At 49.5% G+C, this 24,822-nt stretch overlaps 1 protein-coding gene across 1 annotated transcript in view; it reads right to left on the bottom strand.

Annotated features, from left to right (window-relative positions):
- The window catches only part of DPP3 (dipeptidyl peptidase 3), a 74,117-nt gene that overhangs the window by 39,035 nt on the left and 10,260 nt on the right, over window positions 1–24,822 (bottom strand). The window contains exons 8-13 of the mRNA XM_061559550.1: window positions 20,598–20,728; window positions 19,839–19,897; window positions 17,782–17,976; window positions 14,377–14,489; window positions 10,210–10,302; window positions 4,084–4,146 (exon numbers count right to left, since the gene is read on the bottom strand). Of these exons, the coding sequence (XP_061415534.1) occupies window positions 4,084–4,146; window positions 10,210–10,302; window positions 14,377–14,489; window positions 17,782–17,976; window positions 19,839–19,897; window positions 20,598–20,728 (654 nt within the window). The remainder of the gene's footprint in view (window positions 1–4,083; window positions 4,147–10,209; window positions 10,303–14,376; window positions 14,490–17,781; window positions 17,977–19,838; window positions 19,898–20,597; window positions 20,729–24,822) is intronic.

The raw sequence follows: 24,822 nt of genomic DNA, 5'->3' as shown, positions 1-24,822 counted from the left end.
TCATTGTCCAGGGGACTGATAAAGCAATTGCGATCATTACAGCGATAAACGCTGCAGCCCGGAAAGGTCTGCGGAGCACCCGGCGTGGGAAAGAAGTACGCGGTATTCGTCGCGGGCACCGCACGTTGCCCCCTAATTTCCGTGCCCGACGACTCCCGCATCCCAGATGTCCCCCCCCCACTCCTCCCCCGGCCGTGCCCCAGGGAGCCGTGTAGGTGAGAAGGGTTGAAATGTTAACGAGCAGCCGATAATTGGCCACCCAGGTTTTGTGCGGGCCCCCAGCTGCCCCCCGCCCCCCACCACGCGGAGGAGGAGGGGGCGGCACCGCGGCAGAGAGATGACTGCGATTCAGCAGGTGGCTCGGAGTGGCGGCTGGCCATCACTCGATGTCATCGCGTCACGGGTGTAATGAGCTCCCCGCCGCATGACGAACAGTTTTTATATTGCTCCGAAAGCTTCGTCGTCTCGCACTGCAACGGGCTCCGTGTCGATAGCAGCGCAGGGTGTCCAGCTCGGGTGGATGAACCCGAGGAGTCCCCAAAGAAGGAGCAAAGGCGCTAATCTTGCAGCACCAAAATGGAGCACTCGCGCAAATGGTGTTCTCTCTTGCCGTCCGTGATTCATACATTCTACCCAGAAACACCGCAGGATTAAACTCCCTCGCGTGAGTCATTCTTGGGACTTTGAGCACATTACTTTAAGAGGAAAGGTCACTGGCCGATTGTCAGCCTGCGATATATTTCTGTTGGTGTCGAGCAGTGTTATTGACAAAGATTGAGTTTTTATTTTATTACTATTTGTGCTCGTACACCACCGCCACTGCAGTCCCTTTTCAATTCCTGCTTAGGAGAAAACCCGCAGAGCCTGGGAGAAATCCCAGGAGCGCACAAGAACATAACGCGCTCTCTCCACATGGACGGACGACACGAGTTACTCGCTACACGGTGGCCACACCTCATTTACCACGCAGGTGTGCAAGTCGCACCTCGCACGCCTCCACAGCAACCGCAAGTGTCACAGGAGGTGGGGGCAAGTGAATCTTCGCGAGCGACATCCTCCCACCGAGCCATGCCCGAGACCAGTTGAGAGACGACCACTGGCTGACCGCGAGAGCGGCGCACCACCGCGAACGGTGGAGGACGCGTCGCGAAACCCGTGTGGGTGCTTTGAGGGCACGAGCAGCATCCGAATGGAAGAAAAAAAAAGTTGACTGGCAGCACTTAAAAAGCTTGGTGTGGCTGAACAACAGGAGAACCCTGGATCCTTCTACCCGTCTGCCCTCATCGGAGCACGGTCGTTAAAAACACGTCCCCCGCCATCTGCACCGTGGCCCTTGAACGGCTCCCATGGTAGGCACAGGGGACGGCGGCAACGGGTTTTTTTCTGCGCCAGAGCTGGCGCTGGGCCTAGCGCACACGTTTCCTCACGTAGACGACGGCGCCAACGAGCGACTGCCAAGTTTGCGAGGATGGCTAAATCTGACGTGTCTTACTGACCGCTATTCACTCCCATTGAGATCTGTTAAAAGGAGGAGACTTCCACTCTGCCTCATTCAAATCCATTAGAGCAATTGGCATTCACCTTCACAGATATATATTAAAGTTCCTGCTCATCCCTTTCAGTAACATCTATAAGCGTCACAACCATTTACTCCAAATGAGATCTACGCAAGAAGCCACTGCAATTCGCTCTCATCAAGATCTATTAAAATAATATACATTCGCTCCGAGACCTTAAATGTGCGCACGCGCACACACAAAACCTTTCTCTACGTGCCTGGTCCAGAAGCCTGTGACCAAGCACGTTCTCACTTTACGATCCGAATCGGAGTGAATGGTAACATTAATTTCACTCGCACACATTTCGGAGATACCTTCCATGGCAGCTCAAGTGAATGCAGGTCAGGCATGGGCAAAATAAATTGAGCGGTGTTGCAGAATCTCACAGTGCCACGGAGAGCCCCGACAGCAGTTCAAGCAGCCCTCCTACGGGCCCCTGGAACACCGAGGAGGCACAAGCTCACAGGAGAGCAAAGGTGGAGGCAGCGGATCAAGCGCATGTGCGGCTTCGCTCTCGGAGCGCATGTAAATCCACGTGCAAAACCAAGAACCCTTCGATGCCGCTACTTGGCCGGCGAAATACGGCGACAGGGTGGCACCACGAGAGGGTGGCGTGGCGAGAGGGCAGGCTCGCCCACACTGGCGCCATGAGTGGCGAAGGTGCAGAGTAGCGTGTTCCGCTTAGAAAAAAAAAAAGACCTCGCGTGGAGAGGGCAACGAGAAACTTGGCGAGCGCCACCAGCGCGCTGGCACGCACAGAAACAATTTCACGCACATGCGCCGCCTGCTGCTTCTGCCACTGCAGCGGAGGGGCTCGTAAAACGTGCGAGATGGCGGGAGACGGTAATGGAGTCTACGCACGTGCGCACGTGGTGCTGGCGAGCCTTCTCTCCCCGGGCGCAGGCTGCTGTTTTGGGATTCTTATTTCGCCCAAGTCGTTTCAAATGCCGCCTTCTCAGCCGCGCCGTACCGTTGGAGGGCTTTGATGGAAATTTATCTTAATTGCAGAGGCATTTCTTTGTAGATTAAAGAAAAAAACTCTTAAATGAGAAACTTTCAAAGAACACTCTGTAGTTTATGTTGTCATTAATTACATTTATAGGGTAAACTTTGCTTTTAGGAGGTGTATAAAACAAACCCTAAAAAAAAGAAGTAGAGAAAAATATTTGTTTTCTTTTTTAAACTTCCATTGCCAAGGACCCAGAAAAATACAAAATTTGGGTTGTAAATACATTTTTATTATTCCAGCTTTCACGATGAATAATTTCAGTTTGACCGACACATGAACACTTTTTGCAAGCCATATAAAACATTGAGCCATTGAATGTGGATAAGGATTTCTAAAGGAGGTTTTCCTTAACCGGTTTCTGAGTTTAAAAGATGGTGCGCCGATGCGACTTGAGCAAATGTATTAATCCCATAATGACGGGAAGATAAATTTGGGAGTAAAACTGGGAGGACAGACGACCGATTGTCCTGCGTGCGCACAGGTTTGGCGACCGCTCTCCATGCGAGGTAAACCGAAAGGCTTTGCAGTAACACGCACACCTCCTAAAGGGTGGCAAGAGGCCAGAGGTAACAAACCCCATAATTTGAGCAGGCAGGTACAGTTGTGTCCACGCTTATGTAGTCAAAAAGCCAGAGTGTGCAAGTGTCTCTCTCGCTCGCCCTCGGCTCAAAACAAGCATATACCCACGTTCATCTCCACCTGACGGTTTGCAAGCCAGGAAATGAAATGCCACAATTCCCAGGGTCGGCAGCGAGTTCCCCCCATTAACAACCACCACTGTGGCTGCCCCAGTGATGGTGATGGGTGGCCTCTGCGGACAGCCCAATGTGCATTTGGCGCGAGGATGGAGCCCTCGGTGCTGCGCCTCTTGCAAAACCCCCTCACTCAACCCTCTGATTGCACCGTGCCCCCCCCCTCCCAAAGCTCAAACACCAACAAAGTGCCATGCAACAGCAGCAGAGTGCGCCACTATAAGGGGTGGGGGGGGGGGGGTGTTCCCGCCGCTTAGAGAGCACTAAACACTCCTCCGTAGACCGTTCAGGTCACTGCATGTCGGTGACAAGGTTCACTTACCCGCTCACAGCAGCGTGTACAACATAACATACAAAGTTAGAGCCGGGTTACGAGATTATTTAATGACCACTTACTCCACCGTTTATTGCTTCGATGAAGAGACAAAAAGTGCATAGAATGTAGATAACTTAAGACTCGTCTGTGTCCACCAAGGAAGGGGATGGGCGCGATTTGGCAATCTCGACAGCCGCATCACGCTGCCCACGGCTTGCGGCGGGGGGGGGGGGGGGGGGGTTCCTGTGTTCAGGGAGGCAGGTTGTGGGCTGTCACCAAAAAAATTGTAGTCTATTACAATTTTTAGCCAATTGACGTTTGACATTGTACCTTACGCTATAAAAATACAGTATATATGCGAGATTTTCTTGTTCACACGCTGCCAAATCGGGAGTTATGAAACAGTGAGGGGTCACGCAAGAGAGCACAAGACCGGTTTGACCGTACCTTTTCTTCCGTTATCGGGTTGACCACCTTGTCCACGTCGAAGTTCAAAACCCCTTTTTCATCCTGCGGCACAGACGGGCAAAACATACGCACACATTTCATGGAGGGTGGGGGCAAAAATAATTTAAAAAATATTTTGGACAGCCGTCTTATCACGGCAGAAAATCAGTCTCAAGGGTTCCACGCGTACATTGGGGAGGTGTGTTCCATGACGATCCGCAGACCGCAAGGGCATTGTGCGCCCACACACAGGCCCAATAAGCTCGGTCGACACGTGCGCACACAAAACACGTGCACACCACCATCGCAACGAAAATGCCAAGTCCTTGCCTTCTGCCGAAACCACCCTAATTAGGCAGGAGGCTGTACAGCTGCTTCGAGATAACAAGACAATGTAAATTGCATGGGGAAGAGTGAGAGAGAAGTCAATTGCATGCTGAAAAACCTGGACCGGAACGAGTAGTTAAATTGAGGTGGCATTTAGGTTAATCCACACTGCAACAACCTTGACCATGAAAGGCAACCAATAATTTAAGTATAAATAATTATATATATTTTTTTGGCTGAATGATAAATGCTCTTCTTTTATTCTTATTCTCAATGATGTGAGATAGTAGTCTTCCAGCAGATGGACCTGCGGTGTATGTCAACAATCGGTTGGAACCCTTCCCGCTTCCTGCCCATCTACAACCACAGAGGGCCATCGCCACTTGGCCATCATCACGAGGCGCACCGACTCGCGCCACCGCAGCGACGCGACGAATCGTCTCAATTCAGGGTCCCGATTCACAATTCTAGAATCCACTTTAGTTTACATCGTGGTGAATTTAAAAGCCACTCGTGACAGCAGGGATCACATCAACCCATTACGTATAATATATGCCGTATGAAATAATGACTCTCGCCACACAATTCGATGCACGCTAAATAAGCGCTTGAGAATCAATGTTAAAAGAAACCAATTATGCACCGGCGTCTAATTTCCAGGCAGTGAAATTAAAGCGTCACAAAGCTTTTAACCAACCGCCCGCTGCTTTAACCCCCCCCCCACCCCCGCGTTGCAGTGGCCTTTTGCTACAAGCACCTCAAAACCCTCTGAAGTCGCCCCCCCCCCCCCCCACAACTGCGAAAACACGAACCGAGTAAAGCGCCAGCTAAGAGAACAAGGGTGACCCCCTTGAGCTCGGGGGCAGGAGCTGAGCCAGTACCAATGAGATTCTGGGTTCGAATCTGGCTACGCAATCTGCGCTTAAAACCCGGTTCCCTCTGGCATAGCAAGTTGGTTGTCTCAGCCCAGTCAATGACTGCATACAAACAGTGTGTGTAACATGTCTTTTAGTTTAATTAGATTTTTGGATACATTTCAGCTCTGATAGTGCAACTATACATACAACCAATTATTTTGTAGCCGGGCATAATGGGAAAGCGTGCCCCTGGTGCGGATAAAAGGGTCACTCGCACTGCTCTGCAAAAAATACTTCACATCATGGACACAATGCCGATTAAAAAGCTACTGTGCATGCACCTCATTATTGGGCAATAATAGCTCCCATGATGTATGGAGCGCCATTCAAATTAAGATGGGCATCTCGTGTATGCATGTTTCACGTGGCAATTGTTAACCTCAATAAAAAAAAAAAATCGGAGACTCTCCATCATGTGGAACGCCAACGCATTCTGGCATGTGCCGCTTGCAACCACTTAATCCGGATTCGAAATGGGAGGGTAAAAATCGGCAACCTTGGAAATGCGTACAGCAGCCGCGGGGGTTCAGGAGAAGCGGAGTTTGGGAAGGCCTGGCCTACGCGCACTCCGAGCCGAGCACGGGAAACTTACTGTCAGACACAAAACCGAGGGGGGCAGACGTCGCGTGAAGTCGTCCCCCTACCAGGCAGCGACCATTAGAGCTGTGCGCGGGAGAACCACGCCGGACCCACAGGCGGTAGCGCTCATTTTTCACTTTGTCTGCCCCGCGGCGATTCGCCCCGATCCGACAGATTCGGCAACACCGACCAACATTGGCACAAGCCCCCCCCCACCACCACCTCCCGAGCTACATGGCCACCCACATAAATCATTCGTTGCAACAAAGCCCAAATTAAAAACAGAAAAATGGGAGACTTAAGTTCCCCTCCCCCCATATCCAGCCGGATGGCACTGCTGCTGCAGGCAGGGCACGTGACTCGCTATTGGAAGTTCGATCGCCGGTGGAGTTTCCGGTGCCAAATCAGCCACCCCCCCCCCCCCCCCCCCCCGTGGTGAATTAGGCCGAGCCTGCCACGAGAGCACGGAGGTATCCTGCCACCGGCTCTGGAATGGAGAGCACCGGCTGCCCCGGCGATTGTTGGAATGGGGAGCCACGCGGCGGCCTTTGGAACAGCGAGAGATTCAAAAGTTGGTCCAACTACTCCCGCTCTGCTCTGAAAAGGGACCGCGTGCTGCCCAAGACATTAGCCTGTTATACATGTTTATCTCTATCTGTTACAAGGCAGCATTGACGACAAACCTGACAATCTATTTCATGGGTTGGTGTGTAATTGTTCCCCAATTTGCTCACCTTAGTTGCCTCATTTAAACAAAAAAAATAACACATGTTTTAAGGTGGAACGGAGCCTGTATTGGTTTGCAACTTTAGCAAGTAAAAATGCCGACACAGCAAAACAGTCTTTACAAGATCCGATCTTGCAAAACCATCGTCTTGCCGTGCATTGCAATGGTCACCGGTGGAACCGAGTCGAGGAGACCGACATCTGTGAACAAGAGCGTCATAGCTCATAGGATTTCTCCGGGTTAAATAAAGATGCGAGGGCAGTGGACACCACCGACAGTGAGGGTGGCGCTGTGCAGAGTTAGTGCACCTAGGCCACAGGTGGTGACAATCATCTGAACGAACCAATTTTGTCACTCAATGGGGAAGCACGGCGAGGGGGGGATGACGACGCTTTAGAGCCTTCTGTGTGCGTTTCACCTCGTCCAGGCATGTGGGTTTTCTCTGGGTATCGTGGTTTCGTCCCGCACATGAGCATTATTTTAAAACTGCCCTAACATCTAAAGAGGAACTCCGAAAAATAAAAACAGTTCTGTGACTGGGCGAGGCGTAGATACAAAGTGATATTTTACAAGACAGCCTTGTTATAAAAAGCACGCACGAAAGAAAATGTGGGTTGCAGCCTGCGATAAGGTAAACATTTCCATAAAAAATTTAATCATAACACAGGCACCTGTCATAACACGTCTCAATGTCTTGATGTGCAAAACTTTGTTTTATGGATATATTTTTTTAAGTTCCCTTTTTTTATTTCAGGCTCAAACAGTTTGTTCTTTCTTTCAACGTACTGTCACAAGAAAACCACACAAACACAACCGCACGTGTTATTATTCGACGGAGGCGTCGCGCGAACTTTCTCGACGCGCACCTCCATTCATCCTAAAAAAAGACGACCGACGAATTTAAAAAACGGGAACGCACAAGCACCACCCAGGTCGCCACATCAAACGATCACGACAGCGACCGCGGTTCACGCGCGGCGCGCAAACCGCCCCCCGCAAGTGGACACGCCGGGCTTCCGTATCGTGCTCGCCTCTGCCCGTGTTCCACTGCTTTTGTTAACATTGTGCTTCCCCCTTTCAAGGTTGTTCAAAAAGTTCACCTAAATGTCGTTCTAAAAAAAAAAGGCCTCATTGTGCATTTGTGGAGTATGGCTGGCCAGCGGCACATAGACGATCCCCCGAACCAAGCGGGGTCTCGTTACGTTCGCCCAAACAGCTTTGCAATCGCACCAGCTCCGACAGTTGCTATGAATGGCCGGCTTTTAAAACAACTTGATAATTAAGGCAGATTGCGCGAGTTTCTCGTATTTGGACGATGCTTCAGTTTTAAAACAACTTGCATCATGTGTTCGCACATCTTTAAAGTACCAAGTACAATAAAAAAAGCCAAATTAAATAAAATCTACGATTGTTTTTCTGCTCCACGCTTAAACCAATGAGCAACCGATGCATGAACAGCCCAACAACAGCCGCCATTCGCCACCAAGTGGTGGTGACGTCAAGGCACTTGTGCCAGGCTAGGTGCACTTAGAGAACACACCAACAGACCTCTCTATAGCCGTAAGAGACCCTTGGCTTAAGTGTTGTAAGCAAGTAGCTATGAAGGCCAACGTGGCCCATTAGGGAGCGACGTGGACAGCACCATGCCCAGCTACCTTTGTCTTCCCAGTGCTGATGTTTAACACGCCGCACGAAGTACTCATTTAAGGCAGTGTCGATCTTGGGGAGGCCTAGGACCAGTTGAGATTATTATCACTGGAGTTGGCTTGAGTGGGAATCCAATTCCGGTCGCCGGGTTCACAACGCGCTACTACCAAGTACTGCGCCACCACTCCTCGCGCACAGTTGCACACTCAAATGCACACGTTGGGACGTTTCATACACGTGTCCTTGAGACGAACAAGTTCACGAGGCAAGCCTATGGCTTCATTTCCCCCACACACAGATGCAATTATTAGTACGGTTAGAACAAGTGCCGTTTGAGGGGCACCTAATATGACCGGCATGGCACACTTAAATCTTTAACCAACAATCCTTGACAAGGCCAGCATGACACACGCTTCACCATCCGTCTCACCAGACATGGTGCTCGTACACCTTCACATAAACACTTGCTTGTTCGGTTGAGTCAACCTAGAAGTGGGGCAAGGACACTTTCAGATACCGATCACCACGTGGCGTTTATGCATCGGGTCCAGGAATCTAACTGCGCGTCACAGATCGCAACGCTCCGCTCACGCAGGGCTGGCGGATTAACAAAAGAACACGCCCCGTCATTAGCGCCACTGCTGCGGCATTAGCGTGGAAAAATGTGTAGGGGCTAATCTTTGTCCAACAATCATTGACAATCTTCTGGAATTGAGTTAATTCCCCGAGGGCTTTGGAAAAGCTAATAAAAAAAATGGACAGGGGCAATGCGGCGGCGGTGGCAATAACGGCAAGGTCTTGCTGGAAACGCTGGACGCAGCCGCAGTGACCCTGGTCGCACCGCCAACACGCAAGCCTCAAGGGACCTGGCCGTGTCGTGTGAAATTTCGTTAGGGCTATAAATGATAATAATGATGATGACAGCAGGACGATGGGTTTTGGTCATTATGTTAGAAGGGATAAAATTTCTAATGACATTTAATTGAATTATTTATTTTTAAAAAACAACACCCATATGCCAACACTGAACATTTATTGATTTTTTGTTTCCAAATTTGATCTGCAGTGGGCCATCTGAATCATCGCGTGAAGCGATCCAAATTCATCGTCCAGAGGGTGCCAAAGGAGATTATGGTCTACTCGGGGTCTCCTACGATGAGGTGGGGGGGGTGGAACAGCGGCGCTGTTGTCAGCGTACCGCGCTATGAACACAATCACCTGAGTTGGACTCCCAGCCACGGATAACATCAGTAGTGAGCCTTATCATCTGCACCGTTCCTGGGCTCCTCCCTCACCCCCCCCCCCCCTTCACCAAATCACATGGAGCAGCATGGTGATAAGATCAAACCAACATGAGAGACAGCTTGGAGAGGGCCTCTATCCAGCAGTGAATTGACAAAGGGTTGCATTTTTAATAAAGGAATAAAATACTACAATTACAGAAAAATGTTAAATCCTTTTTGATTATTATTACTATTACTAAACTCATTTACCCAGGACAACCTCACCAAGTCTCATTGCTTTTTTCCAGGATGATCCTGCCCAGTTTTTCCAGGATGGTCCAATGATTGCAGTCTATTCCAAATTAACAAGATTTGGACCATAGTGCCATTACAGGGCGTCCTTACTCTTGTGATCTTCAACATCCAATGTAAAGCACACCGAGTGTAACGTTATGGTTTAATCAGGGCAGCTACTCGAGTCGAGCCGCGAACCTCTGCAACGAGTGGCGAAAGCACTACCGCTAGGCCAAGTCACCGACTGGGAGGGGGAGGCGCAACCATATATGAACCTTGGCGTCCATCTGGCGGTAGATCCCTGTATATTAGGTTGGGTGGGACTGCGCGTGGTACCATCAGGCTGGGCTGGCCTGCACGGGAGCGGACCACGTGTGCAAGGCCGAGTGGGTGCGCGTGTGGCGGTGGTCACCTTGGTGAAGAGCTTTCCACTGCCGTGGCCCAGGAGCTCGTGCAGCCCCACCTGCACCTCGAACGACGGGCCCTTCCACTGCACGTACAGGTCCTAGGGAAGGGGAGCGCACACACACACACACTAGTCAGCTCACAATGCACAGTTTCATTACCAAAGGTCAATTTTACAATTCAATAAGTGTGATGTTGTCGTTTGATATATTTCGGCCTACTACGTCTAGCTTCTTTGAAATCTAGCAATGAAGGTCCCCACTCGCAGCGATGGATATGCGGGTTATTTCGACTATACTTCAGCACGCTGGTCCGGAAATAAGGGGAAGGCCCCAGGTCTGGTTCAGATATCACTGGCCTGGAATCGAACTCAGGTCGCCTGGTTCATAGTTCAGCGTGCCAACCACTGCCCCTACGCATCACCCCTCTACACGGCGCAAGGCATTATACCAAGAGAAGCGTGAGATTAGGGGTGACTGTTAATGTGCATGTTTGTGCCATTAAAACATCCTAGGATGCTGTTAACACCCACGGCCCTGCAAGCCTGCCAGCAGCAGCAGCAGCTCTTATCAGGGCAGGCATGTCTTTAAAGGGCAATTAGCGTCCATCTCCACCTAAATCACACCTAGTGAAGCAACGGCCATTTGCGAGGTGTTACAAGCACGTGACACCATGCACACGCGCGCGCCATACAGCACTCATTACAGGAGGCGCTTCGTCTTGCAGTACACACTGGAGACGGACACGTGCAAAATGCCAACGCAGAAAGTGCACGTACATACGTACTGGCAACTACCTCACCGTTTGCAAGTTAATTTAATTTTTCAAGGCTGCATTTGTTGAGCCAGCCTTAATGGTCTCTTGTTGCTTGTGACATGATACATTAAATGACACTGCAATGGGTTCATTCAATCTAAAAAAATTATAACAGTTTAGTTTGCTCATTATCCAATCAACATAATGAATGCCTTTAAAAACGAGTCTCGTGAAATACCTTTGCCCACAGCAAACTAAAGAAGCACTAACATGCTACTGTAATGGAGCTAACAAGATGGAGTGGTCACCGTAGATCTTTCGAATTGGCCATAATCATTTCAAGTCCTTGCATATTGAAGGATCACAAGTGCATTCGAGTTCGACTGAACAGCTCTGCACGGGTTGAATGCTTCGTCAAGCAGGCTTGACCTGATTAAGTCAGGTAATATGTGAATGAGTCGATTGGGTAGTCGTGTTATTTGAGGCACTAACTTAGAGCACAGAGATAATCTCTGACATTTAACGCGCGCATGACCAAGCGTAACTGGCCAGCACCTCCTACACGCACAAATTAAAACAAAAACACGAGCTGCCGCCGGATTTGTTGTGGATGCACAGCTAACTGCTATGCTCGCACCACTCAGCTACTCCGCTTTTTTTTTGCTGGCACAGATCTGGGCCACAGCTCACCCTCTCGCCCATCAATCTCACCCGTGCCAACTCGTCGCAATCGCGAAATTCCACGAGCACCCTGGGAGAGACGGGGGATGCGGGGGCGGGGGGGTAGGAGAGACGCGGCGACCCAATTACTTTGCGCGGCCCTGCAGGGGGGTACCTCCCAATCAGCCCGTCTCCCACCCCCCCTGCCTACACTTCCCTCCCCTTGTACGCTATCCTATGTCGGAGAAACTTCCCAACCACGGGCTCCGCGAAGTGCCAGTCGGCGCCCGTGTCGGTGCATGGCTGCAGGGCCACGGATTGCGTACTGCGGCCAGAGCCATGCGTGGACAGATAACCAGCACAACGGGGTGCGGGGAGGAAAACAAGACGCTACGAGACCAAGTTTCAAATATAAACAACAATAAATGGGGGAGGGTGGGAAGAAAAACAAAGATACAAAACTCATCACTCCTGATGTCTGACAACCTTGGGCAACAGGGAATCACCGGGCACATTCTGCCGAGTTAATGTGTTTTTTAAACTCCACCCTGTCTCGTTTTGGCTGGCGAGCGGTCGACCTTCACACTTGCACCGCAACGATTGACGTAAAAGGGGGGGGAATTTTTTTTTATGGGAAGTAAAATGGCACTACGCCGATTGAGAGTTGCGGGACGAGCGAAGTTTGGCAAATGCAAACCGGGCGCCGAAAATTACCAACTCCGGGCTTTCCGACACGCACACCACGCTCGGCCAACATACAAGGTCAAACCGTTCAGCTCACTCGAAAAAACACACCCGCTCTGCGGCCGACTCCCAGTGTGTGCAGCGCTAACACACAGTTTCATTAGGGAGATGTTGAATTTAATGCCCTGCCACAGGACACTGCCAAGAATAATGAACACAACTATTTGATCGCAGCAGGCAAGATGTAAATCCTAGACGATTGCATCTGTGCCAGTTTTTTTCTCCTTACTTTGTTAGCTTACATAATTTTAGCCAATGTCACATCACTAAGAGACACTGTGGTATGTATTTCATATTTTTCCCCGAGCCAAAAATGGCTTTGAGAATCTCCAAACAGGACTAACGAGTAGCGACAGCCTCATCACTCACTGCTCTGCTGGGTGAGAAAAAAAGATTCTAATGCCACCACAACTAGTTGTGTGCAGGTTGGAGTTGGGAGGCGTCAAGAGCTGTGCGAGCGGGGTAGGGAGGCAGCGATTGGGTTATAATTCAAACTTGGGCCCCGCTTAGCCTACCGTAATGAGAAACTCTTACACGAGAGCAAATTCACGTGAATTACACGCAGACATGAACACAACGTGCACAAGAACAAAGAAAGGTAAAGAACCCTGTGGAGCAGGGGAGTACTCCACGAGAGATCACCGATTGTTAAGGCCGACACGGTGCACATGGGAGGCGTTCGTACGTGTGCGGACGAGCTCCGGTTTGACAGCAGAAGTCTTACTCCATCCGAATCAGTGGGGCGGCATTATCTTTCACGGGCTGCGCAATGCTGCGTGGAAGCTACCTGGTTTGGTCGCGCCGCACGAAGCTTCGTGGTCTTTTCGGCCAGTCATGCCCTCCCTTTTATGCTTGTGAAACGTGGACCCCTCTAATAGGGCCAATTAGAAACATTCACGCTGGCATGCCTACTATCCATCCTGAGTTTAACCAAGCTGGATTGTGCGAGGACCTCGCAAATCCTTCGGCGAGCTCTTCCGGTAGGCAAGGCTGCGTTTACTCCCCTCGCACGCATAGGGTCTTCCCCAGGTACTCCGGTTTCCACTTAAATGTATTAAAACGCTCGTCTAAAATAAATGTAAGTTGGCCCAACATAGGACCACAGAGCGTGGGCAAATGTTGGCACCGGTTCTGGTTGCTTTCCTACTCGTCTGGCTTCCCACGCTGCCACGCAAACAACTTGTGCACGTTAAATAATCCTACAGTCATTTGAAAAGCAATTTGGACCAACGCCGCTATTTAAAAAAAAATGCTGATGATTACGTGCGTGTGCACACATAGCAGTATGAGAAGGGCTGGCAGAGGAAAGAATACTGCTCCCCTGCACAGGACGAGACACTGCCACGCTTCTGCCCACCCCCACCACTTTCTCCCACCTCCGCATTCCCATCTCCCTGCAATTTCCCCCCCCCCCTTCCTTCCCTTCCCCCGGTTCCCTCCGGGACACACGGGGAGTTTTAAATGCAGCAATGCTCCGAGTAAAGGAGCATTGCAAAAGTGCCATGTAATGTGCCGCAGGCCACACGCAGGGAATTGCCAACTCGCTGCAAAGCGAAAATCCGCCTCGGGGCTCCTGGTAGCGGCACGTCGCTAATGGTGCTGTACATCTGAAAAAAAAACACATTTCACACCGCCTTGCACTTCAGAACAATGTGTTAATCACAAGTCGCGGCTTGGTGTACACGCCGCTTTGACAGCCAGGGCTCAAGCGCACGCCTTCTGCTACAAACCTGGCTCGTCCCAGCTGCAGGATGTACTCTACGCACGGCGCGTAAAACGAGACATTGCGTTTTCCACGTGCTCCCAAGGCCAGCGTTCGGTCTCCGCTATGTGTCTGCATTTAATCACGTCGGCTCCGATTCACGTGTTGGCGGCAATGGCTCCACAAGAATTATTTTTAGCGGACAACGGAAATAAATATGTGGAAATTTTTTTGTGAAAATTGGAGGAGAGCACCCTTTGGGCCAGCACAGTCGTTCTGCCAGGAATTTCAACTCCAACCCACACTGCTCACTTTGTCGGACTCCGACATGAAGGTGAGCTTCTCGCGCTCCTCCTGGTACGAGGCGCTCAGCACGTTCCCCAGCGACACATTCTTGAAGCCCTCGGACTGTCGGATGTCGTCGTCTGAAAAAGAAAAAACGCGCACACCCCCCAGACTTAGACGCGCAGGCCGGGTGGGCGGACGGGCGAGCGAGTGCCGAGCTTGCGGGCGCCACGGGTGATGTGGGCGTGGGAGCTGGGGGAAGTGCGCTAGAGTCGGCGAGTGCATTCCAACATGTGTGCTAAATTCGCGCACGGCTGCGAACAGTGTTTTTTCGCACGCTTCCCCACCAGGAAGCAGATGGGTAAAAAGTAAATTCTCGTTGGAAATGTTTGGTGGGGAAAAAAATATATATACGGAGAGGCTGTTCTCTCAATCATTTTACAAGTCTGCGATCGACATTAGGGCAATGCAAAAATACTTATTTAGCATCGATAATAATAATTACCGTTGTTACGCTTTCCCGGAGAAAAACCTCACCAGGTATCATGACTTTCTAGGAGGGTCCTGACAAGTTTTCGCATTAGGTGATGCTTAATGTGTAACGCCAATTTAGCAATTTCAGGTAAATAGTTTTTTTTATGTGGACCATGATGCTGGCACAATGTGGCCTATTCTTGTGAATTGCGAAGCAGACTGCGCGTACGTTTACAGTTAATACAGGCACAGCATTTACCAGGGCGGCTGCTGGAAACGAACCGTTAAACTCTGCAACGTTAACCTCTGGAACGCCGCTGCTACCGCTCGGCCATGTTCCAGCCCCCAGAATGGACAAATGAGAAAAGATTTTCCCCACAAAAGCTCCAAGACTTTAAACTTAATTCAGCAAGGTCCTGCTCATTTTGCAATTCTTGCTCATAGCCATGAGTGTTTGGCACGTGGGGGACAGCGGAAGACCAAGAGAACCCCCAGCCCCCCAAAAACACACGAGGGGACGGCACCCAGAGCTGTAAATCCAAGCCACCTCGCAACCACTCCCAAAACATCTGGCAAGCCCTGGTGGTCATCCATCCAAGTAATGATGGGGTCAGGGGCATTTACGGTTGTATGTTACGAGAAACGTGATCATCTGCCGACACGTACACGGACGGCACGTCAAGTTTGTCCGCAGGAGAGCCAGCCGAGAGACACACGCTGGTGTTCATTACACTCCGAGTGGACATCTCATCGGAGCCAAGCCAGCGAGAGGCAAACGCCACGAGAGATTTCAGGATATTTTTACTGGGCAGCCGGCAAAAACTAAAGGTCTTAGAATATTCCCTCTCCACAGCAGCAACAGCGGCTAGTGCCGAAACGCCTCCATTCCTGGTGCGTACGGCCAAAAAAATAATAAGTGGCGTTTGTTCAGCAATTAAAATAAACAAAACAGCGACAACGTTTGGTTGTAGTCGTGCACACGAACGCCCGCCACCGTTACCGGAAAAAGCAACAGAAGGCGAGAAAGGGTTCCATCCCCAGTAATTCGTAGCGTGCCGTTTTATGTTATTCTCGTTGAGTTACCATCGCCATGAAGGTCAAATCGTTTAAGCCTTCCCCCACGCTGCACTCCGCTTGGTGCGCATGACAATCAAACGCTCCACCCTACTAATAGGAGCACCGTGCACGACTACCACGTGCACGAGTGCACGCCGGTGGCGTCGTGGTCTCAGAGAACGTCGTCGAGCAAGAGGCAAGTTGTGTTGTCGCAGCAGGCGCCACTTTCATCTCCGTCAGAAGTCAAAACAAAAGTGCCAGATGTTTTTTTTTTTAACAAAACCATAACAGCACGATTTCTTGATTCAAGAGAGCGCAGAAAAAAACGCAGCCCGACTTTCATGCGCGCAAAAAAAAGTGCCCAACAAAAATGTATTATTCAGTGTGGCTACGACACATTCTCTACCCCAAACGCCCTTACCTCAAGCGCACATTAATGCAGCTACAACAAGTCACAAGAGCTGGCTTCAAAAACAATTTTCGTAGCAAATGCCGGCCATAATTGCAGAATAATGGGTTGCAACAGAGCAGCCCTTGGATGCTCATTTACATCGCATTACACTGGGAAAAAAATGCCTCGATTCCACTTATTGGCTTGTAAAGCTTGATATGTCGTGCGTGTCAAGAACCGCTCGTTCATGTTCATCATCGTAAAAAAGACAAATTAAAAAAGAAAATCATAAACCGTACGTGCCTCAGACAGGGCCGGCTGAGGAGGCAATTACGGCATCATTTCAAGGCCTGCAAATTTCGCTACGAAAAAATCTATACGCGCAAAACCTGGCGGCACTGAAGCCTCGGCGGTTCGCCGCGTCACCGTCACGCCAACGCGAGGGCAGACGTTTGGCGAGAGGCGCCACCGAGGGGTCGATGGCGGTAAGCGCACACGGCCGTCGTGCCCGGCGCACCCCCCCCCCACCCAACAAGAACAACCGCGCGCGGCGCAGACGGCAAGCGGTGACGCGCACCAGCCACCTCGGCGCTCCCGGGAAAAACAGCTTTCGCGGCGTTGACAAAACAGCGCGTGGGGGAAGTTTGACACGCGCACGCTCTCTCTCTCTCTCTACGCTTCCACAAACGTGTCGGCGGGGAACGGCCGTCCCGGCCTGCCTAACAGGCGTGCGCGCGTGTCACCGACGTGTTGCCAACAGGTAGATGCGTGCGCGCGGGGTGTGGGAATACAGAGAGGTGCTGGGGGACGAGACGTCAAATAGCAAACCGCCGCAAAAAGTAACACCCCCCCCCCCGGCACATATTTACCGACACGAGAGCAAGGCGCAAATGTTTATATTGCATTTAAAAAGTACAACAGCTGTCGTGTATATACACAGTATATTAATGTACACATTACTTGTCTAGCAAAACCTCAGGGTGTTAAACAAATAATTTGGTGATACAACGCTGGCAGTGGTCAAAAGGCACATTTTAAAAAAGCAACACGAATCAAGAACACTTCCTTAAAAAAGGGGGTAAATATATAACAGGCAAAATTTCTATAAATGGTGCGTGCCAACGAGACCCTTGTTGCCAGCATTAACATGCAAAAAATACACTACAGGACACGTCCCTGGTGTAGGAAATAAGTTTCAAGGACAAAGCATACATTAAAGCATATTTGTTTGCATGTTATACCGCAAGTATGTGTGGTTAATGCAGACTTCATGGCTTGTAAAAAGGTGTTTACATGGCGTTTGAGCATCTTAATACCTCCTGTATTATTGCCTGAAAAGGTCAAGCCATTTCTTCTTTCATTGCACGCAGCATCGACGTGCCACGTGCCACCTACCCTGGCACACAAGCGCTGTGGTGACGTCACCGTCACTTAGTGGCGAACGGCAGCTGTTGCTGTGCGCGCGTGCACGCTTGCGCGTATGCGCGTGTGTGCGTCTCTGGGCGACGTACAGTTGGGGATGTTGATGCCGGCGGGAATGCCGCTGCCCGCGAAGGTGAGCACCTCCAGCGAGGTGAAGTCCGGCTTGAGGAAGCGATCTTTCTCGAACGACGCCGGCCACGGCAGCTGGGGCAGCAGCTCCTCGGCCGAGGCTACCAGCCGGGAGTACTTTGCGCTCATGTCCTTGTTCACCATTGCCACGAAGCCTTCGCGGACGAGGGAGGGAGGCCGGCCAAGGTGGAACACGCACGCACTCGCACGGTTAAATGCGAGTTGAGATGTTCAACGAGAAGAATTTCAAGGCAGTTTGCGCACACACACGTGCACATAAACAGTGCTAGTTTTATAACCGCACGCCATTGTACACGTGTACAATGCAATACCGTGTTACATTGTACGTGTATACGTGTAAATGCCACTTGGTCAATCCACCGAGGGGCGAGGTCCTGCCTACGCCGTTTGCGCGTTGCAAAGGTTATTTGGAAAAGCTTCACCACGCTGGTGAGTGTGGGTTGGTAACTGTGGGGAGCATAGACATGACACCGCAGCACAGCCCCCTGTAGCCACCTGGCATGCACAGTGGTCACCCAGCCCACAACTACCCAGGCTCAACCCCTGCTTCAGCTTCCAAGAACTGATGAGATTGGATGCACTCCAGGCGATTTGGTCATGGCCATTTATATCATGTAAGATAGCGAATTAGCAACTACTGCTTTATCTGTGGTTAAGAGGTCTCCTTTTTAATTCAAAACTTTGCAGTGGATCCCAAATTAACAAGATGCAGGCGCAATCCCATTTGGCTCAAGTCAGCAATTACGAATGCATTCATTGCGATGGTTTATTTGGCTGTGCTAAGCATGCTTGGCATGGGCCCTGTTCAAGAGCTGGTTTAAACTCCGCCTCAATTACCATGCAGTCGTTGAGACCGTGAAAACAGAGAAACCGAGCATGTAGTCGGCAAACCAATCCATTCTGCACACTCACACGCATTGCCTGGACACCGAGCATTAGGTCTCAGGTTGCTATTCGTCTAATGGCATTTTGGTAAAATACTCTCATTTTGCCCATTTGGCACAACTGACAATTTATGACAAATCAAATGCACCCGGGTGGGTTCAAAAGAAACCAGCAATACTCAGCGAAATGCATCGCTGTTATTATTTTAAACTGCCAAGGTCAAAGGGGGTTAAACAGACGGATAAAATCACCACCGGCGTAGCAATAAAGCAAGCAAATTGCATTGCGCGGTCGTCTCGTCTCCAAAGCACACGGACGAGCATGGCAAACTCGTCCCCCCCCATCCGTTGTCGTTTATCGATAAAAATAAAAAACCACCTTTGGCCCGCCTGCCACCAGTCATCGCGAGGGGAGGCGTAAAGGCTACATTAATGAAAACTAAATATCACAGCTCCGACACAACCTGACATTTCGGCGATCACTCCTCCCCGCAGCTGATCGACAACTTGACAAATGCAAAGCTGTGGCCTAGTCTGTGAGGCATCGTTGCAAGCAAAAAAAACGCTGTCTGCCAATACATTTCTGATGAAAGCTGGTTAGGTGGTACTATAAAATACAAAATAATTTAAAAAAGTTATCAGGTGGTGGCTCACGGAACTATTGGTAATGCGAGGCCACACTGAAAAGGAGCCTAGATTCAGCTGCCAGTGATTCAACCGGGTTCAAGTCCAGCGAGTTGGTCTCCGCCGAGTTACCAGCAACCGTACAACAAAAATTGGTCCATTAAATTTAGGCGAACCTGGTGTATTGCAGTTCTAAGATTGAAACTTTTTTTTTTATCTAAGTGACAAAAGATAAACTTGTATGTGCCCATTGCATGGCATATAAAATGGTATCCCAAACGTGCATCATGAGGCTATCCGAAGAAGGTCAAATCACAAAGTCGTTTTCGATGTCAATTACCGGAGAGGGCCTTTCTGCAACACGAGGTACTGGTGGCAAGGCAAAGGTTCCGAACGGAAAAGGTCGTCATCCTCATAACAGGATGCAGTGAGCACATTTAGAACAGAGTATGAAATGACGCGGAGATGTAGCGTTGTGCCGGAAATACCTTCAAATTCACCACGGGAACCGAAGGGGTCCCTGTAGCTTTCAATGAATCCGATGTAGCTGCAACAACAAATCAGAGGTCATCAGTTAAGTGATAATGGGTCCCTGTAGCTTTCAATGAATCCGATGTAACTGCAACAACAAATCAGAGGTCACCAGTTAAGTGATAATGGAACTGCTGCTAAATGGTCCTTATTTTTTCTGCATAAAATGAAGACATTACATTAAAAATAAATAAAGCTTTACGTAACAATTCACAAGCCCGATACAGTCTTGTATTTCAGTTGGAGGATCTCCCGTCGCAAACAGTAGACCCAACGCAACCAAGCTGTGTTCCGGAGAAGGAGGGGGGGGGGGGCCCCGCTTTGCAGACATTTCTTATGAATATTCAACTAATTTCATTGATGTTGAACTTTTAATGCCATCAACAAAAAGCAGCTGCAGTGAAAACGCAAGAACCCGAGGTCGAACTTGTGTGGGCTGAAATCCAGAAAAACAGTATGAAAGAAGCAACGTTTTGCTCATGCTGGCAATTTCCTGCAGAAAATGTGGAAAATTTGGTTAACCCCCCCCCCCCCACCTCCAGGAAGCAGACTGCCCATCCAAGCAAAGCTACAGTTTTTCCAAAGTAAAAAAAAAAACATAACATACATCACACACTACCGTTCACATTCATCTCCATAATAATTACGTTTGTCTTGATAAAATGAATACTACTAATAGGGAATGGAAATGTGGGGACGCTCTGGCTGGCGCGCACCTCTCCACGATGGGGCCCTTGTCCTTGATCCAGTGGCTGGAGCCACGCTTGTGCGCGTCAATGGAGCCGTAGGTGAAGCTGTCGATGTAACCCGCCAGCATGCCCACCTCGTGCTCGTTGGCCGCACACTCCTGCCAAGGGGACCGCACAACGCCATGGTCGGTCAGCAACCACCCTCGCCCACACCATCATCAGTCGTCCACCACGATCGATCCACTGCCGAATTACTGCTTCCAAAGCCATTGACGTGTCCTCTCAGTCTTGCGATGGAACTGATCCACCTGGCACCTGAGCAGGAGTCGATTTTAATCGTGCCACCTGCTCAGGTGCCGACTTCTCCTTGCCTGCCAGTCAAGTAGAGACCACCAAATTATCCCTTTTAGGGACATTTCCTATACAAACCCACTTGCTTTAGTTAAAATAATTACTAAAAAAATTGCCATGCGTTCTCAAATGCACGTGTTCCTCCGTGACTCAACATAATTCCAACGAAGCACCTCACAATGCTTGTTTTTAGACATTACGTTTGACGCTCTTCCACAGAACTATGGGAAAAGAGTCGGTGGTTTCCAAGCCCTGGGATTGTGGCTTACTTCCAGAACCAGTCATTTTATTCTGCCATGAAAAAAGTTCCAGGATTTTGAACATACATTTTAGACACACAAACGATGTGGGCGATTGTTAGCATCACCATGCCGTCTGTGGCTTTTAGCAGGTTCACATTATGTCTGGCAATTAGGACTGTAATCCATGGAGAAATAATGTCCACACGAAAAATAAGCTCTTAAAATACTGCAGTCCCGGACGTAATCAAACTGACATTTCCATCCACACTGGGACGTGATGGTGCAATTCAGTGTCATGTGCGTGTAAACCAATCACTTACTCCACGAGCCACATCTTAAAAAAATTTGAATTTTTACATTTCACGACGCCCATATTTCTTTTTAAAACGACTAATATTATCTGCAAGGTTTACAAATTTGGTGAAGCTGGCCAATTGCAATTAACGTAGTACATTTTACTTCTGGAAGCCTCCTGCCGAGACAAGCAAGGCAAGCAGCCAGAGCCTCTGCTCACAGCTCCAAGCCAGATGGACATTCCACATTCCTATGGCCGAGATGAATAATTCGACAGACTTCTGTTGACTTCTCACAAAGCAGTGCTTGTTTTATTAACCCCACAAAAGGGCCAGGTTGACCTCAGCAATTTCAGGTAACCACCTCCTGACCGAATAATGAACTCTTAAGCACTGTAGTAATTGACCAAACAATTGGGGGTTGTTCAAGCCGTTGTGACACCGTACAACCGTAGAGTTTGTACAAAGTGTGAGAACACTATACTACAGAAGATCCCTAAACGTTACAAAGACCCTTCCTTGTACGAGGCAATGTAATGTGGTGTTAAATGCCACACCTCAGGTGGTCAACCACCACCACCACATTGCAGGTCAAAAAACACTTCTGTCTGTGCCTTCCCTCCCCGCTGCTCCCCTACGTATTTCCCCTGCCCCGCCACGCTCTTATAACCTCACTATTCACGAACACATTTCATCTCTTTTCTGTTGCTACTTTGAAAGCCCACTTGGTCTTTTGTACCTTTGCGCCTGTGCTTAGCAACTGCGTTCAACAATTGAATGTTTTCAAAACAGTGCAGTCAATGCAGATGAATAGGCCGGATTCAACCCACACATCATTCCCATAATGCAATGCCGATTGCGATGTTGCAGTAGTAAGTACTGACAGGGTCGCCCTTAATGCGCGTGACCTGACGTTATCAAGGCCCGCCGTGAATGCTACAGAGCAAGTTTACCTAAATGCGCAGAATGTTTTTAGTCGTGAACAAAAACTAATTTATGTATTAACAACGAGCAGAAGCTAAGAGGACATACTTTCCAGTCACGTAAACCACCATTAAAAAGGTCACAGACAATATTGCGATAAGCTAAACAGCTATTGACGGAAATGTTTTTTTTAAATACAACCAGTTGTGTTTCAGCGGAAGGGCTCTGTTAGTCCAGCGGCTGTGGGCATGTTTGGAACATAGCAGGATCTATTACCGACCAATGAATGTACTACAATTCAATAACAATACCAAATCACTATTTATTTAACCAGCAAATCGACAATGAATCAAAATATTTTTCAGGAGAATTTTGGCCAACACCGATTAACATTGCACATTTTTAGCTTTGGGGGAGGAAAGTGGAGAAAACCGATGGATAACAAACTAACACCACTCAGGCGCAGAGGTGCGCGAGCAGCAATCGAACCTAGATATTTCTTGTTGCAAGGAACTACTGTCATCATTGTATTGTCCTGCAACCCCAGATCCGAAATGGATCTCAAGAACCGCCATACAGAAAGATGAGAAAAGTTTATCGTAGAAGGAGCGGTCACTCCACAGGCAGAGGGAGCATCTCGCATCCACCCCGCCCCAAATGTCTACTCCTCGCATGTCTGTGGCACGAGCAAGCGTGGTCATTTATGGTTTCAAGAAGCTTCGATATGAACGAGATTGTTGGGAATTGGCAGCGCAATTTCAAGGCGAGCAGGCAGCAGCACCGGTCATTTGTACCAATGTGCATTACACTCAAATGCTGCAAGCAAGTGTACATTCACGACACACGATGGTGACACCGAATGTTTTAGTTTTTCCACGGATCTCTGTTACGCAGCGCTTACTCTCCTCTTTCTCTCAACAGCCAACTGGCTCTGCGTGCCAGTGGAAGGCTTCTTAAATTCAAGTCTTTGGGTGGCCGGTTCAATGGGCGAGGGCTGACATCGCCAAGACGTTGGGTTTAAAGTGTGGCAGACTGGTTGTCTCGGCCCGACTGCCTGTGCCATCATCGACTCGTAATGATAGCACAGGCAATCCCCCATCACGGTTCAATTGCGACCGAGTTAATTCAGCAAATTACAGACTCCGTTATATTGGCTTGCTTTGCCATGTGATGATCCGATATGAAGACTCACCATCTAATACGGTTAAGTGGCAATGGAGACGACCACGGCAATTGGCATACAAAACGGCAAAACTGCGCACTCTTGCAGAATAATTAAAACAAATTGTGCAGCTCAGTGCAAACTAACGTGCAATCATTCAACATTTTAATTATGGCACATTTCCACTTAATCGTTTTCGGGTGGCACTGACGTTTTTATTACGCGAGGCCGATGGAGGAAATTGATATACAAACACTCGGCTGCAATAACAAAAATGTCTGAAAGGTGTCAGAAGTTGACATAATGTGTCGCTGGTGTTTTAGTAGCTAGTTATTTATTTATTAATATCCCCATACTCGGCCAAGCATTTCAAGCCAGAGGCATCAAACGTCCCTGGGTCGTTGCTTCGCGAGCTGCTAGAGCGGAAATTTCCATTACCGCGGCGTCAATTTTTTGCGTCAGGTATTAAACGCCGTGAACGACGGCGCGTTTTAAATGCGCTGCGGACGAAACGAGTCGCATCTCGAGAGCGAAGGAGCACGCCGGTTACACGCAAGAGCCGATTCAAGAGCCGAATGGCTCACAGGGCTATACCAAATGAATGAAACCGAAACGCGGCACTCCGCGCGCTGCCACGATACGGTCTACGCCATCGGATGTTCGCTCAAGACGCCGCGAGCTCTCGCGCCGCCGCTACACAGCTGCACGACTTCGACGCGCAACGCCCCTCGGCGAGGCCCGCGAGCAACGGTACACACATGTACGGCGAACTTCGTTGGCACCGCATTTAGCCAACCGTCCAAAAAAATCGGAGGTGCAGGGAAAGGACAAACTGAAGACCAAAAAGCAGCAATGGTGTTCACGCAGCGCACTTCACAAAGTCATCCACCCCGTGCCACCCACGCTGCTTCAATTGCGTACCAGCAACACAAGGCTGCGTGCGACGCAAATTGATTAACTCATCATGCAAATATCTTCGTTGCCATCGGCACGATACTGATATGTAATAGTGCGTTGTTGGCAAAATTACTAGTTACGTTATGTATTATTTGTCAGGAATGATACATATATACACACACACACACACACTTGTAGCATGGATAGTGTATGTTACATGCTTCATTACTCAGTCGGCAGCTAGCTTACAAGAGCAGCACATGTTATTGCTGCCTTAGCGGCTCATTGAACACGGCCGCACACAAAAAAACATCTCGCGGCCAAAACTATTTCCACACCCCCCCCCCCCCCAGTGTGAAATAGCAATGGAGCTATGCAAGTGG

This window comes from Lethenteron reissneri, chromosome 25, assembly GCF_015708825.2.
Source record: "Lethenteron reissneri isolate LAM-NWPU_2019-01 chromosome 25, ASM1570882v1, whole genome shotgun sequence".
NCBI classification, from domain to species: Eukaryota; Metazoa; Chordata; class Hyperoartia; order Petromyzontiformes; family Petromyzontidae; genus Lethenteron; species Lethenteron reissneri.
This window is presented reverse-complemented; position numbering and strand designations above follow the sequence as displayed.